Raw genomic sequence first — 17879 nt, forward strand, 5'->3', positions numbered from 1 at the left:
GATTGCTGGGAGAAATATCAATAACCTCAGATATGCAGATGACCCCACTCTTATGGCAGAAAATGAAGAGGAACTAAAAAGCCTCTTGATGAAAGTGAAAGAGGAGAGTGAAAAAGTTGGCTTAAAGCTCAACATTCAGAAAACGAAGATCATGGCATCTGGCTCCATTACTTCATGGGAAATAGATGGGAAACAGTGGAAACTGTGTCAGACTTTATTTTGGGGGGGGCTCCAAAATCACTGCAGATGGTGACTGCAGCCATGAAATTAAAAGACGCTTATTCCTTGGAAGGAAAGTTATGACCAACCTAGATAGCATATTGAAAAGCAAAGACATTACTTTGCCAACAAAGGTCCATCTAGTCAAGGCTATGGTTTTTCCAGTGGTCATGTATGGATGTGAGAGTTGGACTGTGAAGAAAGGTGAGTGCCAAAGAATTGATGCTTTTGAAATGTGGTGTTGGAGAAGACCCTTGAGAGTCCCTTGGACTGCAAGGAGATCCAACCAGTCTATTTTAAAGGAGATCAGCCCTGGGTGTTCTTTGGAAGGAATGATGCTAAAGCTGAAACTCCAGTACTTTGGCCACTTCATGCAAAGAGTTGACTCATTGGAAAAGACTCTGATGCTGGAAGGGATTGAGGGCAGGAGGAAAATGGGACAACAGAGGATGAGATGGCTGGATGGCATCACCGACTCGACGGACATGAGTTTGAGTGAACTCTGGGAGTTGGTGACGGACAGGGAGGCCTGGCATGCTGCGATTCGTAGGGTCGCAAAGAGTCAGACACAACCGAGTGACTTAACTGAACTGAACTGATGGTTAATACTCACTTTTCCTTCTTTTATAGGAGGGAAAAAATAAGGAGATGTAAGTCAGACCCATCTGAAGACATGGGGTAGACAAGTTATTAGACCATCTTTGAAGACAAAGGAAGTACTATAACATCAAGTGCTCAATTTTGGATAAAACAATTCCACCCTGTTTAATGTGAAAATAACAACTGACAAAGTAGTATTTTAAAACATCTTTAGTTCAACACTGAATTCAGTCTACTATTTATGTACTATCAAGAAATAAATGTAGGAGTCCCCTGGTGGTCCAGTGGTTAAGAATCTGCTGTCAGTTCAGGACGTGGGTTCGATCCCTGGTCCAGGAATATCCCACATGCCATGGAACAACTGACCCCATACTACTGAGCCAGTGCTTTAGAGTGTGCCAGCCACAGCTACTGAAGCCCGCAGGCTTACAGCCCATGCTCTGCAACAAGAGAAGCCACTGTAATGAGGCGCCCTTGCACTCTGCACTGCAACAAAGAGTACCTTCCCACACCCACTTGCCACAACTGGAGAAGGCCCATGTACAGCAAGGAAGAGCCAGCAGAGCCAAAATAAATAAATCTTATTTTAAAAAAAAAAAGAAGAAGAAATGTAGGACTTCCCTGGTGGTCCAGTCCAGGAAAGTCCATGCTTCCACTTCAGGTGACATGGGTTTGATCCCTGGTCGGGGAACTAAGATCCTGCATGTCACGCAGCACAGTAACTTAGTAAATTAAAAAGAAACAAATGTAAAGCAAAATAGTGCCTATGATATGAAACTGTATGATAAACAAAAGCAAAATTAATGAGAACTATGCAGGATCTGTAATACGTTGCTATGTAAGTTTGTAGAAAATATCCTTTCTATTTATCTAATGGAATCAAATTGGTATTTTCACAGCATCACCAACTTGATGGACGTGAGTTTGAGTGAACTCCGGGAGTTGGTAATGGACAGGGAGGCCTGGCATGCTGCCATTCATGGTGTCGCAAAGAGTAGGACACAACTGAGCAAAACTGAACTGACGGACTGAACCAAGGATACACATTGACCCCTATGAAACAAGGAAGCAATGTGGCACAAAAAAAGATATCGGGGATCAGAAAGACCTGAATTGGAATCTTGGATCTGTCACTTACTAGCTTTGTAACACTGGGCAAGTTATTCAATTTTTCTGCTCTTTCATCCCACATATAAATATGGAGTTAATAACAAATACCTTTCAGAATAATTATTCCACTTCTAGAAATGTATGTTAAGGGACTAATCCATCCCAAACTATCCCTTCCCTTCATTCCTCCCCGCCCCCCACCCCCGACAGCCATAAGTTTGTTCTCTAAGTCTGTTTCTGTTTGTAAGTTTATTTGCAGCATTTCCTTTTAGATTCCACATATAAGGGCTATCATACAATATTTCAGTCTCTTTGCTGTTCATCTGAAACTATCACAACACTGTTAACTGACTATACCCCAGTACAAATAAAAAGATGTTATGAATATCAATTCAGTTTAGTCACTCAGTCGTGTCTGACTCTTTGCGACCCCATGATCGCAGCACACCAAGCCTCCCTGTCCATCACCAACTCCCAGAGTTCACTCAAACTCATGTACATTGAGTCGGTGATGCCATCCAGCCATCTCATCCTCTATCGTCCCCTTCTCCTCCTGCCCCCAATCCCTCCCAGCATCAGGGTATGGTCCAATGAGTCAACTCTTTGCATGAAGTGGCCAAAGTACTGGAGTTTCAGCTTCAGCATCAGTCTTTCCATGAACACCCAGGACTGATCTCCTTTAGGATGGACTGGTTGTATCTCCTTGCAGTCCAAGGGACTCTCAAGGGTCTTCTCCAACACCACAGTTCAAAAGCATCGATTCTTTGGTGCTCACCTTTCTTCACAGTCCAACTCTCATATCCATACATGACCACTGGAAAAACCATAGCCTTGACTAGATGGACCTTGGTTGGCAAAGTAATGTCTTTGCTTTTCAATATGCTATCTAGGTTGGTCATAACTTTCCTTCCAAGGAGTAAGCGTCTTCTAATTTCATGGCTGCAATCACCATCTGCAGTGATTTTGGAGCCCCAAAAATAAAGTCTGACACTGTTTACACTGTTTCCCATCTATTTCCCATGAAGTGATGGGACCAGATGCCATGATCTTCATTTTCTGAATGTTGAGCTTTAAGCCAACTTTTTCACTCTCCACTTTCACTTTCAAGAGGCTTTTTAGTTCCTTTTCACTTTCTGCCATAAGAGTGGTGTCATCTGCATATCTGAGCTTATTGATATTTCTCCTGGCAATCTTGATTCCAGCTTGTGCTTCATCCAGCCCAGTGTTTCTCATGATGTACTCTGCATATAAGTTAAATAAGCAGGGTGACACTATATAGCCTTGACGTACTACTTTTCCTATTTGGAACCAGTCTGTTGTTCCATGTCCAGTTCTAACTGTTGCTTCCTGACCTGCATACAGGTTTCTCAAGAGGCAGGTCAGGTGGTCTGGTATTCCCATCTCTTGAAGAACTGTCCACAGTTTATTGTGATCCACACAGTCAAAGGCTTTGGCATAGTCAATAAAGCAGAAATGTATGTTTTTCTGGAACTCTCTTGCTTTTGCCATGATCCAGCGGATGTTGGCAATTTGATCTCTGGTTCCTCTGCCTTTTCTAATACCAGCTTGAACATCTGGAAGTTCAGGGTTCACGTATTGCTGAAGCCTGGCTTGGAGAATTTTGAGTATTACTTTACTAGCATGTGAGATGAGTGCAATTGTGCGGTAGTTTGAGCATTCTTTGGCATTGCCTTTCTTTGGGATTGGAATGAACACTGACCTTTTCCAGTCCTGTGGCCACTGCTGAGTTTTCCAAATTTGCTGGCATATTGAGTGCAACACTTTCACAGCATCAATATAACTTTATTAAAAAGGTAATTTGTGTAACAATGTTCATCATAATATCATTTATAAAAATAACAAGTAAACTAATCTAGTATTAAGGGAATGTTAAGTAATAGGTATATACATCACCAGATCAGTGGTTCTCATACTTTATAGAGTACATAACAAACTAAGGAAGCTTTGTAAAATGTATATTCTTAGACCCTATACTTAAAAATTCTGACTTAGTAAGTTTGAGATGAGAAAAGGAAATACATTATTTTGAGCAAACAACCAGGAATAATTGTGATGGAAGGGATCCATGAAAAGTCTGCATTAAATGGAATACTACTGTGCAATTAGAAATATGATTATGAAGACTTTATAATAACACTAAATTGTTTGATATATTTTTAAGTGAAATATTTAGGATTCAAACTGTATACTCTATCTAATAATAACCACATTAAACAGACACAGAAAAAGGTATTTTAGCAATAGGATTGGAACAATTTTTTTCTTATACTCAATTTTTTGAAACACTGTCATGCTATTATAAATGATTAAGCAACATATCAAAATTTAAAACAAAGAGCCAATGAATCTCCATGGCCTTCAGATTTAAATTCAACTCCTAAGGGCAGTACACAAGTACTTCTATTTCCAGACTTACTTCATACCCATGTTCTATAACAAACTACTTCTAATGCCCCAAATTATATATATATTTACATTTTTATACAAATTATTAAATATACTGTTCTTTTTGCCTGAATTACCCTTCCCCAAAAGTGTCAGCCTAACAAACTCCTACTCATTCAACAAGATTTAAGAATCATCTCCCCTCTGAAGTTTACCCTGACTACTCACTCCTCCAACAGATTAAAGGTATCTCCTTCTTCCTCCTGTCATTCCTGAAGCATTGTTTGAGAATTTCATTACAGCACACATTACAGTGTATTAAATCTTTGTTAATATTCTCCCATTATTTTACAAGTACTTGTTCATAATTATTCACCTTCTCCATTATGTCTCCAAAGTCTCTATGAAATTCAGAGTAACAGAACACTCTGTCACTAGCCAAAGCAAACCAACAGGAAAGACTCTGTTATACATTACACCCCCATTGGAGAGTTTACCATGCCAAAGAACATCTCAGCATAATTCCTGCAGCTTCCCCCAAACACACTCCCATTCACTCCTTGCCTTCATAATAGCAGCAAAATATTTATACAAAACAAGGATAATTCTGTAATTTAATACAGCAGTTTTTTTAGTATCTTCAAAACACTAATAAACTACATTTAGCATATTTAGATGCTATATAAAACATTTCAAATGCAGATTAGTAACTACAGGTATCAAACAAGGATTCAAAGTGGCTGAATAGTAATTTGGTGGTAAAAGACAAAAAGAAAAGAAAAGTTTAGTGTGGAAGAATGCTAATTGGGATGCATGGGTCAGAACTTCAAACACCTCCCCAACAATGAAACATAGGTTTTTGAAAAAAAAACCTATATACTGAGTAAACTTAAAATATGAATTTGTTTTAATAAGAAAATGGATGTAAAAGAATTTGAATCTCAAACCATATTAGACACTGAAGCTCTTATACAATTATAGTCTACATCTCTGTCATAATAAATAAAAACACCTAAGGAATAACTTCTGGAAACAGGCAAAAAATACAAAATATGCTGATACCTAAGATGAGTATATAATATAACAGATATCCAATAAAAAGTTCTAGGGACTAATTTGATAGCAATAAAAAAAAAGGCTTTTCCAGCACTGCCCCTGTGCTATCCTATTTCTCTTCAATCAAATCCCTTTCCCCTTCAACAGCACTAGCCTTATAAGAAGAAAGGATAAATGACCACCTTTATCCAACCCATTCTGAAAAAATCCACTCCATCAACTCTGCCATTAGAGCTTCATAGCTTTAGTATTTTGGCCTGAAGTTTGTTTCCTGTTTTGGAGAAGGAAATGGCAACCCACTCCAGTATTCTTGCCTGGAGAATCCCAAGGACAGAGGAGGCTGGTGGGCTGCCGTCTATATGGTCATACAGAGTCACACGACTGAAGCGACTTAGCAGCAGCAGCAGCAGTTGTTTCTTCTTTAAATGAAAATACTAAAAGAGCTTCCTAAAAGCCTTTACAGTCAATCATACTTCAGTATGAATTTTCAGCACCCACAAATAGTTGCTGGTGGTAGGAGAAGGTTAGGAAAGACACATGGACACAGAATCTGTGAGGTGAGAGGAGAAATTAACACTGACATATGCAGGAAACTAGAGATGATGAAAGCAAACTCTGTAAGCTCCAGAATTGTGAAGGTTCAATTTTTGTTCTTAATCTACTCACTATGCACAGCTCATTCCAGCTCTGCTCTTCACACAAAACCTGCAACCCTTGGAGAGGGGCAGTTGACACAAAAACTAGAGGCAGGCTGAACTTGTGCTAATTTCAGTAGAGAAGAGGCTTTCTTTCTAAAGAGAAAGAAATTTGAGCCAGAAGTGTTAGAAGAAAGGTGGTAGAGGAAACAGAAATATCAAGCAGATAGCAAGAAATGAGGTTGGCTGTTTATGTCCACAACCATCAATCAACAGATGATCCAATTTGACAGCGACAAGTTTACTCTGATTGTTTCAGCTCAGTTAACTAGAAGTAATTAACCGCTTTAAATAAAGCTGCTCTCACAACACAGTAGAACCCAAATAATTCTATAGCACAACTGAATCAAAATTCATTTTACAGATTCATAAGGATGTGCTGTTAAATAATAAAGTATTACCTATAAGAAACACTTTCAGAGATGAACTTTGGAGATTACAACAGAAGGAAATGAGGAAAATAAAATTTATCTTTTAACCATATATTCTGACTCATCCTCAAAAATCACAAAACTGCAAGCCTTACCCAGGTTTAACACAAATGTAGAAGTCACTTGCTGTCCTACTGACACAAAGGAAAACTGGGCTCTAAGAAGAGTTTTTAGATCTGTGTTACACAAGAAAATGCACTGGGCTGTCAACTGGCACTGTGCCTTGGGCTGCCATATGGTTTACACGACCATGTCATCACATACAAGAGAAAGAACTGGCACACAGATATGTCTTCTGGGTAAACTCCTGCTTTTTCAAACGAGATAATCTCTAATATCAACATAAAATGAAATGACCAAAACTCATATTTCAATTAATTAAAACTACGCTGAAATATGTTTGAAATGGAAACCAAAGACACACTAAAATGCATTAAATGTTAAATAGCTTCAGATTCTGTAGGCTGAAATTAATCTTTTCTAACCCATGATTGAATTATAGTCAGCTTCCATTTCTAGTTAAACACTCAGGAAGAATGTTCTATAATAGACTCTGAAAGAATTTTCCAAAATTACCTCAAATGTATAGTGAAATAAATTATTTCAGTACACAACTGAGCTAATAAAATTCTGTTTACTGTCACCTGAGAGGTTAAATTGCTAAGGTTAGTAGGCACACTACTGAATATTGTAAACTCCTGCATTAATGTCAGTGAAGACCTACTTCACTCTTCTGTGACTATAAGAAACCACTGAGATGCACTGTGAATTGGGCAATGCAAAAACGACAGGTTGAGTAGTCAGTCACCAGTTGGTTGTCCTAATTCCCTGCTACACAACATCCTCACAGTTTCGAAGAGGGAGCTGAAAACCCTGTAGTTGAGAAAGAGGTCAATACCAAAATTCTCTCTCCTCTCTCCTTACTCCCCATCATGCAGCTGGCACTGTTCACTCAGGCAGACACAGCTCGCTGAACAGAATGGTGCAATCACCGCTTCAAACATCATTACTATCTAAAATAGATAACCCACTTGCAACTTGACTATTTTTATAGATATAACATTTTCATGCAGTTTAACTGCTCTATTTGTGATTTATTCCATTTAACCAATACAGCTTCCCTGGAAGTGAGTATCGTATATTAGTCTCAACAGCCATAGCTGCCCAAATAGTTGAAAATGACAATACTTCCAAGTTGCCATGAACTGAATCCTGAATCTGAAAAACTTATAAGCTGTCTGGTTTACATATCTTTGGTGACAAGATTACTTTTCCCTCAGTTCTTACAGATATACTTCTTCACATGGAGGTCTTGAGAACTGGATTCCTTGTGTTTCACAAGAATTTACTAACTATACTTTACATAGTATCTGATTCTTTAAGGCATTGAGAAAATTAAGTAAATTTGAGTTATTAACAAACTTTTTTACTGCTTTATCAAAATATAAATAATTCTTAATCTAGACTAAAAAAGAAATAATTTAACACAGTTTAAACGGGACTTATTTTTGTTTAGATTAAAAGGTAACTGTGCCAAAGAGTAAAATTTTAAAAGGCTTTGCAGCTATCTCATGAAAGATATGTTAAATAAAATGAAATTTCATACATAATATGAAGGAAGAAAAGGAGAGAAGCAATTCAATTTGAGTACTCTAATGAGCTCTGATGAGTTCAGATTTTTTTTTTTTAAGGATGAAAGAGGGTGTAAGATAAAACTGAAAGCAAACACAGAAGTGAAGTATATACTTGCCGTGGAAAAAGGCTAATGTCCTTTTCAGCTAAGTTTGAAAAAAAGGAGAGAAGAAATAGAAGTTCACTGCTATGACAGCTAATATAATCTTAATCTCTGACATATTAAAACTGCAGATGGTTTACACCACAAGAGAATTCCCTAAAACATCTAACAAAACTAAGAATCTGATTCTTCTCAACTTCTATTTTGCTCTTATCCCTAGTGAGAATAATTTTCAACCCAGAAAGCATAAACAATGCTAAGATTTTACCAAAGCTCCAGAAACACTGAGATCATAAGAGGCACTTAGCCGCTTCAAATGGGTTTAAGTATCCAGATTCAAAAGAATTAGAAGCAAAGGGGTGCAAAGAATTTGCAACAATACTAGGCATCATTAATGGTTTGCTATCAGAAACAAGTTATAACAAAGTAGCTTAAGTTTGGTGGAATTTATAGACACACTAGGCTTCCCTGGTGGCTCAGAGGGTAAAGAATCTGCCTGCAATACAGTAGAGGTAGGTTGGATCCCTGGGTCAGGAAGATCCCTTAAGAGAAGGGAACGGCTACCCACTACATTATTCTTGCCTGGAGAATTCCATGGACAGAGGAGCCTGGTGGGCCACAGTCCATGGAGTCACAAAGAGCTGAACATGACTGAGCAACTAACACACACATACACGTAGACTTCTACTACAGGGGTAGATCAAAGGAATGGAATAAACAGAACATAATGTGAATACAGAAAGGCAATAGATAAAATACCTCATAATATTCAAACAGATACATTAGAGAGAAATAACTGGTTCTATTAAGTGGCCTCAATGTTGGTAGAAAGACCATGCATAAAGATGGTCACTTTCAAATTTATACTAATTTGAAGTTCTTTAGGAGTATATCATAGTTGTTGAATACCAGTTATAGAAAACATGCTTATTAAATCTACATATGATGCAGAGAAGGAAATGGCAACCCACTCCAGTGTTCTTGCCTGGAGAATCCGAGGGACGGGGGAGCCTGGTGGGATGCCGTCTATGGGGTCACACAGAGTTGGAGACATGACTGAAGTGACTTAGCAGCAGCAGCAGCAGCAGCATGATGCAGAGAAGAGACTTTAATATACTGGAAAACAGACTCAAGAGCCAAGAGAGCTAGATATATTATAAATATAGGCTAACGTAGGTTAAGATTAAATATAATAGAAATAATTTAAGTTCAGTCAACGCTTTCACAAGTACCAGACAGGGGAACCATGACAAGTTGACAAAAAAAAAGTTGAAGTTTTAATTGACTATCTGCTCAATGTGAGCCAAAGGCACCATACAGCTTAGAAAATTTTGACCTGTACTAAGGCAGGTCTTAGATCAATAATAAGAAAGTAATAACTTCATTGTACCATGTTTTAAATAGCTGCTATTTCATTTTCATTGCACAATACAGGTTTACTCTAAAATATGGGAAAATATATATAAGCCAAAAAATAAAGATCACTCACAATTCCACCACTCACTAAATAATCCTATTCCTTCTCCAGAGGATTTTTGCAACCTAGGGATCAAACCCTGGTCTCCTGCATTGCAGGAAGATTCTTTACTATCTGAGCCACCAGGGAAACCCAATAACTACATTCTTGTGCTTATCATTCCAGACTTCTTAACATACAATATAAATGTTCACACACATTTATTCTTTGTTAAAGAAAAGGATCATACTAAATATGCTGCTTTGTAATTTTTTTAGAAATTTAAAATATATTAAGTCCCACTATATTCTACACTGGTCAAATGACAACTATTGCATTTTTTTCATTTCTAGTCACCATATTTGAAGAGAGTCATTGAAAATTTTGAGAATAGGAAAAAAGTATGAAAATGTTAGTTCTTAACATGCTTAGTCACTAAGTCATGTCTGTCTTTTTGTGGTCCTACGGACCATAGCCCACCAGGCTCCTCTGTCCATAGGATTTTCCACGCAAGAATACTGGAGTGGGTTAACATTGCCTACTCTAGGGAATTTTCCCCACCAAGGGATTGAACCCACGTCTCCTGTGATTCCTGCACTGACACACAGATTCTTTACCATCGAGCTACCTGAAAAGCTCCAAGTTCTTAACACCTATGCTCTATTACCACGTGGCAACTGGTTGTTTAAATCTTAGAAAAAAATAGAAGATTCATAAGAAAACAATATAGCTAAATATTAGCTGAAGAACTGCCCTGGCAAACTAAACTACTTTATACTGACCCATAAAGCCAAATTAGTACCAACTGCTGGAAATTACAGGGAAGTGAATTTTAGCTCAATAAAAGATGAATATTTTAAGTAATTAGAGCCATCAAGAAATAGAGTGGATGGATCTAGCCATTGCAGGGTTTAACAGAACTGCAGTAAGTAACTGGTAAAGGATGTTATAGGTAAATTCTCCAGGTAAGAAACTAGATGAAAAGACTCCTTTATATTTGAAGATTCTGTGATTCTAATGGAAAACTTACTATAGAAATTTACTCCTTGTTGAAGGAAATGGCAACCCACTTCAGTATTTCTGCCTGGGAAATCCCATGGACAAAGGAACCTAGCAGGCTACAGTCCATGGGCTCACAAAAGAGTCGGCCATGACTTAGCAACTAAACAATAACTAATTCACGATGATGAACATTTTTGTGTTCATTGGCAGGTATATGTCTTCTTTGACATAGTGTCTGTTTTCTTATAAATAACTGAAAAGACAACAAGGCGTTGGAACTTGAAAAAAAAGAGAAAGAAATTTACTCCTAGTACCATGTGAAGCCAAAGTGTTAGTCACTTAGTCAGATTCTTTGTGACCCCGTGGACTATAGCCTGCCAAGCTCCTCTGTCCATGAAATTGTTCAGGAAGAATACTGGAATGGGCAGCCCTTCCCTTCTCCAGGGGATCTTCCTGAAGAAGGGGTTGAATCCAGGTCTCCTGCATTGCAGGCAGATTCTTTACCATTTGAGCCACCAGGGAAACCTAAGGCCTTTAGAAATAGTCAACAAAGTGATAAGGAATTGGAGATACTTAGTCTTGATAAAGTAGGAAGAGGAGGCACTAAGACCTTAAAAGTGTTGTACACAGTGTTGAGATTAAATTTATTCTGGAAAGCCCCAAAATTAAAAACAAAATGTAGATGTTCAAGAAAGGAAGATTTCAGCTCAAGGGAAAGGAAGGATTACTAATAAATTAAAGCTTTCTAAAATGAAAAAATAACAAAGAAAAGAAATAGAGTCAAGTATTCCAGAGTTCTGTGAGAAATCACAGCACAATGATGAATACCAATGTGCTAAATGCTTTGCATTAATTTCTATACCCCATTTAACCTACAATAGCTCCATATGATAGGTATTCTTACTATCTCCACTTCATAGAAGAGCACAGTGAGGCTTAGAAACATATTTACTCAAGGTCATTTTTTCACTTTTGCTGAAAATCACAGTGTCAACCAAACATGCCTGATTCCCCATTATACAGTTACTGCTCACTTAGTAGGTAATAAATAATCAAAAGCATCTTCAGAAAGAGTATCTACTGATTCTTCAAAGGGCAGTCATGAGTTGCTTTTTTTAAGGATGTAAGGATTTCCAAATTATTATTCCTACAAAGAAGTGTTCAAATTAGACACATTGGCCATGTACTTTAAACTTTTGTAAATAAAACAGATTAAATGAATAAGACTTAAGGCAAGGTAAGGCAAATTTGAATCACAAAACTTAAAATCCTTGCCATTACTAGTTATGTGATCTTGGGCATGTTCTTAATCTTCCTATCTCTTTAGTCCATCATTTGAGAAATGAGGACCAAGCTCTTAAGGTTGACATAAGAACTGAATGAGATGATACACGCATTTAGCACAGGATCTGAGCCTATTATTACACAACACAAATAATAAAGTAGGGCAATGTTAAATCGCTTCAGTTGTGTCCGACTCTTTGTGACCCCAAGGACTATAGCTTGCCAGGCTTCTCTGTCCATGAGATTCTCCAGGCAAGAGTACTGGAGGGGGTAGCCATTTCCTCATCCAAAAGTAGGGCAGAGGAGTACCAAATCTATTCCACAATTCCAAAATATTTTAAAATTTTGAACTGTCTTTATGTCTGAAGGTAAAGAGATAATTTTCTATTATCTTGTAAATAAGCTTTTGATGACAATCATCTGTGAAATAAAATGACAATGAAATAAAGTATGCTTTCTTAGGAATTTCATTTTATGTAAAGAATCACCCAAAGAAGATAATTTCAATTCTCATTTTCTTCAAAGGCACTATTTTAGTTGTTTATTCAATATGATATAGAAAAATGGAAGTTTAAAGGTTACTGGTTTTGATTTTGCTGTTTTACAACTTGGTTCAAACTACTCTAATGAACACACATTTTTAAGGTTTTTTGTTTTGTATTCTCACTGTTGAGCTACTACTTCTACCTCTGACAAAACCAGCAAAAGAGACAGCCTCTCATTCAAGAAGTACATTATAGTCACAATTTTCATGTCATAGTTGATGTTTACCAACACTAAATAGTTGCTATTCTATTCCTGAAATTTTACATTCTCTTTTTAAAATGACACAACTAAGAACGCATTTAAAAGATGTTTAACTTCTATCACAAAGATAAGTTTTTTAAAACACCATTCATCTCAAAGGAATCAACTGAAGTTCTCCCTGCTCTCAAAGAATTCTTTAGTGTTTTTGTAAAGAAATTGATTATTTTTAGAAACCTCTTTCATGATATCAGTTTCTAACCATAATGATATTTATCACTGATATGATAGCAAACATTTATTTCACCTGCAATTTAAAACTATACCCAAATAAACTGCTTCTGTATAAACTACCTGTGACTAAGGGCAATTACTAGATCTATAATCTGAAATTTGTACAAACTGTCTACCTGTGATTGAAAGTGAAAATTACTTAACAAGAGAGTGCACACAAGAGTCATCACTTCTAAATATTTATAAATATTCACCCCATAAATATTCATTGTTCCGAAGCGAACTATCATTCCAATAAAATGCCACTGTCAACAAGTACAGATGATCATTATGTGGAGCTTTCTAAAATCCTATCAATTATTTTCCAACTAAATTCATTTCACCATAACAGGAATGTTCTCATTTACCCTATTAGCCAAGACTGTAACTAACTGCATTATCTGACCACCACAACACATGAAAACTTGTGTAAAGAACACAATGTCATCATCCAAAAGTTTGTATTAAGCACTGGTCAAGAGCAGCAAAGAATAGTTTATGAAACTGTTAAAAACCAAGAAAATCACTTGAGCTTAAAAAATTTTTACAAATAGAGTTAGACTTAAGAGATATTTTAGGGTGAAGATGTGAATGATGATCGATGCCTCCAAAAACATCCAGGATAAACTGAATAGCTGTGATTTTAGAAACTAAATAGCTTTCCTTGAATTTTATCTAGTGAATATTCTTCAGGCTTCCTCCCTCACAACTGATTTCATTTGCCTATCAATTCATCGTTTAAATTAATTGTTTTTTCAAATATGTAAATCAATCCTGCTATTTCTAAGATACTGCCTGGTGAAAAAAAGACCTTGTGTGTGTGTGTGTGTGTGTGTGTGTGTGTGTGTGTGTGTGTGTGTGTTTCCAAGCAATATTAAGTCTCACCTGGAACATCTTCACATTAAAAGCCCTCTACTATATTCCATATACACTTTCCCAATCCCAACCTGGCATTCTTCATCCTGAGATACAATAACCAAGTTTTACTCAGCCATGTCCAGGTGACTGAAAGTACTCCTGGGGCTGCCTAACCTGCCTCATCAAGTTTTACACACACTGTACTGATGACATCTCACCAGAAGGCTCACTCTCTTCATTTTGTGGGATCATATCCCACAGCACAGCAAATGCCTTCTGCAAGAGAAGGGAAGCAGCAACCAAGGGCTGTGGCTTTTGCAGGATAATAGCATGCACGCAAAGCTTCTCTGCCAATTTCATTTAAATAGCAGAAAAGGGAACGGTGGGGCGGGGGTGGGGGGGGTGCGGTGCGGGTAGGAGGCTGGATTCGAAACTGAAAACATATAATAAACATTGATGGAGAGCGGGTGAGACGCAAAAAATTCTTCCAGCAACACTAGGGCTAGTGCATGTACAAGTTCTGCACCACAGCTCACAGAAAAGTAGCTACTGACGCATTGAAGGAAGGCTATTTTAAAATTACTCAAAGAATCTGAGGCATCTATCTGACAGGGAGGTTCATGCCTCCTCTCCATATACACATTCTGTTTTCCCACCTAATTTAAGAATGAATCGCTGGCAGCCACCAGGTGCAATAACCGTGAGGAGGAAGGACGTATTCATCACAATGCATAGCGAGGTGTGCAAACGCGGAGCCGGTTCCGGTCCTTACCTTAGCAGACTAGACAGGGGCAGGGGTCCGGATCCACCGCCCAGGATCCCTCCTTTCCTGCCAGACAGGAGTTTCTCCACCAGAGCCACATTTCCAGTGCGAGCAGCTTCCAAGAGCTCCTGGTCCTTCCCCATAGTCTCTCAACGACTCCCTCTCAGAGTCCTTTCCCTCTTCGGGTCCTCCTCCCCGCCCACCCCCACTCCCCACAAATCCAGAGCCCTCTCCGCCCCACCCTAAGATAATGCCAGAGCTCCAGCCCCTAGAGAGCCCTGCAGCCCCCAGCCGGGAACACTACTCTCCGCTCCTCTTCGGGGCGCAGCTTTTACAACGAGGACCAGACCATGTCTTGGAACAGGGTCTGGCTGAGCTGGGAGCCGCGACGCGCCCCCACAGCCACTCCCCTTAATTCCCGAGGCCTCCTTCCCGCGGGTGGGGTGTCAGGGGGTGGGGACCGGGGATGCTTTTTGAGAAGCGGGAGGAGGATGCTGAGGAGTGAGGAGGTCGGAGGAGGAGGAGACGGAGACCGTCCTCGCCTGAGCGCGAGCGCCGCGAACGCCCGTGGCGGCTGCGGCCCGCGCACCCTCGCGCCCCGGCCGGGTTCTCCTCAGCTTTTGCGCCTGGCCCGCTCGGCGGTTAAGGAGGCGGCGTCCGCGGGCCCCGGCCCGCGGCGGAGAGGAGCGCGGCGGCTACGGCTCCGGCGGCCGCGGCCCGCGCCGAGGCCGCGCGGTGCGGCTGAGCTGCGGCGGACGCGTGCCGAAGGCGGCGGCGGCTGCGGCGGTGGTGGCGGAGGCGGCTCCGGGCTCGGGTAGGGCGGGCGGGCGCCCGGGTCCGCCGGCGGCGGCGGCGGCGGCGCTGAGGCCTGGCGCGCGGGGCCGCGGGCGCGCGGGGGGCGTGTGAGCACCGGCAGGTGCGGCCCGTGAGTCCGTCCGGGGGAGGGGGGCGCGGGGGGCGGGGGGACGAGGTGGGGGCGGGGCGCCGGGACGAGATTCTCCCGGTTTTCGTGGGCGGGGACCCTCCCTCCTCCAGTCTCCTTGGGAGAGGTTTAACCGTGTGAGGGCTGGAGTTCTCCGGGCCTCTGCTACTCCTCAGCCCGGCGGCCGCCGGCGCCACGCCTCGGGTCAGTCACGACGCGTAAGGAAAATCCTCCATGACCGGGATGCGAGGCCGGTGATGCTGGGGAGAAGCCCTCCTGCCACCGCTTGTGTCGGTGTCCAGGCGACTGGACCGGCTTTTCGTCCGTTCGTTTACCTGCCTGAGACCTGCCCTTGTTTTAGTTTAGTTTCAGTGGCCCTGGCCATTGCATGGTTTGTGACTGCTGCAGTTTTTCTAGGGTCTTTCATCAGCCCTCTATTTCAGTTGGGCTTTGAGGATCTGCTGACTTGTGGAAATACCAGGAAAAAGGCTCTCATTGAAAATTCCTCCACATTCACACTGGGAAAAATATAAATGAGCACGGATTAGAGACCCACTTTAATTTGCATATTCATCAGCAATTCATTGTGTATGGTTGGCTTGATGTTGTTAGCTGCTCTCCTTGCCCGCGATGGAGAGCACGCATTTCTGTTGAAACTTCCTGTAATACCCTGTGCTTTGCCTTGCCCTTGGAATAAACTTCATAAATGTTAACTTGTTGATAATCAGTTGGGAGGAAAGGGACATAAGAGGCACTTTCCTCACAACTCAGTGAACTGGATATTACTACCATATATCCATTTTGGTAATGAGTAAATATTGGGTCAACGCGTTAATTAAGTTTCTCAAGATGCTGCACAGTTAAGTGGCTGAAAGAATTGGACCACAGAACTGACTCACTGACTCCCAATGCACCTTACTGCCCCCATGAAAAAAGTAAATGAACAGACAGTAATGATCAAAGACATCTCATGAGCAGTTACTAGCGACCAGGTACTATTCTGTTTTTCATCTGTTGTCTTAACCTTGAGACAATCCCATGAGATGGATACCACTTTTATCTTTATTTTAAAGATGAGGGAACTGATTAGCTCAAAATCATGGGGCTAGAAAGTGAGCCAAGACTCAAATACAGGACTGCCTGCTACAGGCAGAAATTTTAAGTAAATAATTGGGAAAAACTTAAAAGACATTCAGGGATAAGCAACAAGTGTAGTTTTTAATTTTTTATGAAATTTAGTATTCTGAGATTTTATTTGAATGGCTCAAAGTATTAGAAATATTATGGCTAAAGGAAGCAGGTTTTGAGCTAGTGGTTTTTGTTTTTTAATCTGTTTTAATAGTAAGATGATATTATATATGATAATAATATGATCTCGGACATACTGGGACTAGCAGACCAGTTAAAGAAACAAGAGGTAAGGAGCCATTCATTTCATTTTGAAAATGGTATGGAGAAATCCTTCTTCCACTTTCCTAATGTTGCCACCTAAGCAAAACACATCTTTCCCAGAATAGACTGTAAGTATTCAGTTGGTCAGAGCTAAAAGTAACCCACAGTTTTGACAAGCAACAACAGTTAATCATGACTGAGTGATCAAGAGGGTTAACCCCCAATGGGAAAACCATTAGTAATGATTTACTAAAGGTCAGTTCTACCGTTTCATATACTCTAGTGGTATATGATACTCAAAGCCAGTTTTCAACTCCAAACTCTTTGTAGTTACATCGTTGTTTCTTGTTGAAGAGGACAAAGGTTTGACTGCATGTGAACTAACATGCAAACAAAAAGTGAAAACATTCTGCCAAAAATCTGAAGAGGCCATGGACTTCCCTGGTGGTCCAGTGATTAAGAATCTACCTGGCAATGCAGGGGACACTCCCTGCAGGGTTCAATCCCTGGTCCCAGAAGATTCCACATGCCCTGGGGCAACCAAGCCAATGCACTTCAAATACTGAGCCCTCAAACCTAGAGCCCACAGTGAAGAAGAGGAGAAGATAATGTCGCATAGCATCAAGTTAGCAACTGAGCTAAGATGGGATTACTCTGTGATTTAGGGAGTAGATTTGGAAAATATCTGCTTTCTCTCCATCTTGAGCTCTATAGTTACTCTGTGTAACTGGGACTATGATAGGCTGTGGGACAGAAGTTAGCAGCTCCAGGCTACAAAATACTATGAAGATATTAGACATCTAAATAGAACATCAAGTTCTAAGTTTCTGCATTCTATGTAAATTTGTCTCCTCATGCCTATATGGCACAAATTCTGTCCTTCATTATCTTCCTGAGGAGACCCAGACATCAAGTATGTTATCAGTCTTTCTA

General features: G+C 40.1%; 1 protein-coding gene across 4 annotated transcripts in view; it reads right to left on the reverse strand.

Moving 5' to 3' along the window:
• ANKS1B (ankyrin repeat and sterile alpha motif domain containing 1B) overlaps positions 1-14846 on the reverse strand; it is a 1160119-nt gene extending 1145273 nt beyond the window's left edge. For 2 of the 4 annotated variants that reach the window (XM_061417010.1, XM_061417008.1), the window contains exon 1: positions 14642-14846. In XM_061417010.1, coding sequence (XP_061272994.1) covers positions 14642-14775 — 134 coding nt within the window. In that variant the 5' untranslated portion in view covers positions 14776-14846. The remainder of the gene's footprint in view (positions 1-14641) is intronic. The other 2 variants (XM_061417009.1, XM_061417007.1) reach the window with 1 other exon arrangement.
• Between the last annotated feature and the right edge of the window lie 3033 nt (positions 14847-17879).

Source organism: Bos javanicus, chromosome 5 (genome assembly GCF_032452875.1).
Source record: "Bos javanicus breed banteng chromosome 5, ARS-OSU_banteng_1.0, whole genome shotgun sequence".
Classification (NCBI taxonomy): Eukaryota; Metazoa; Chordata; class Mammalia; order Artiodactyla; family Bovidae; genus Bos; species Bos javanicus.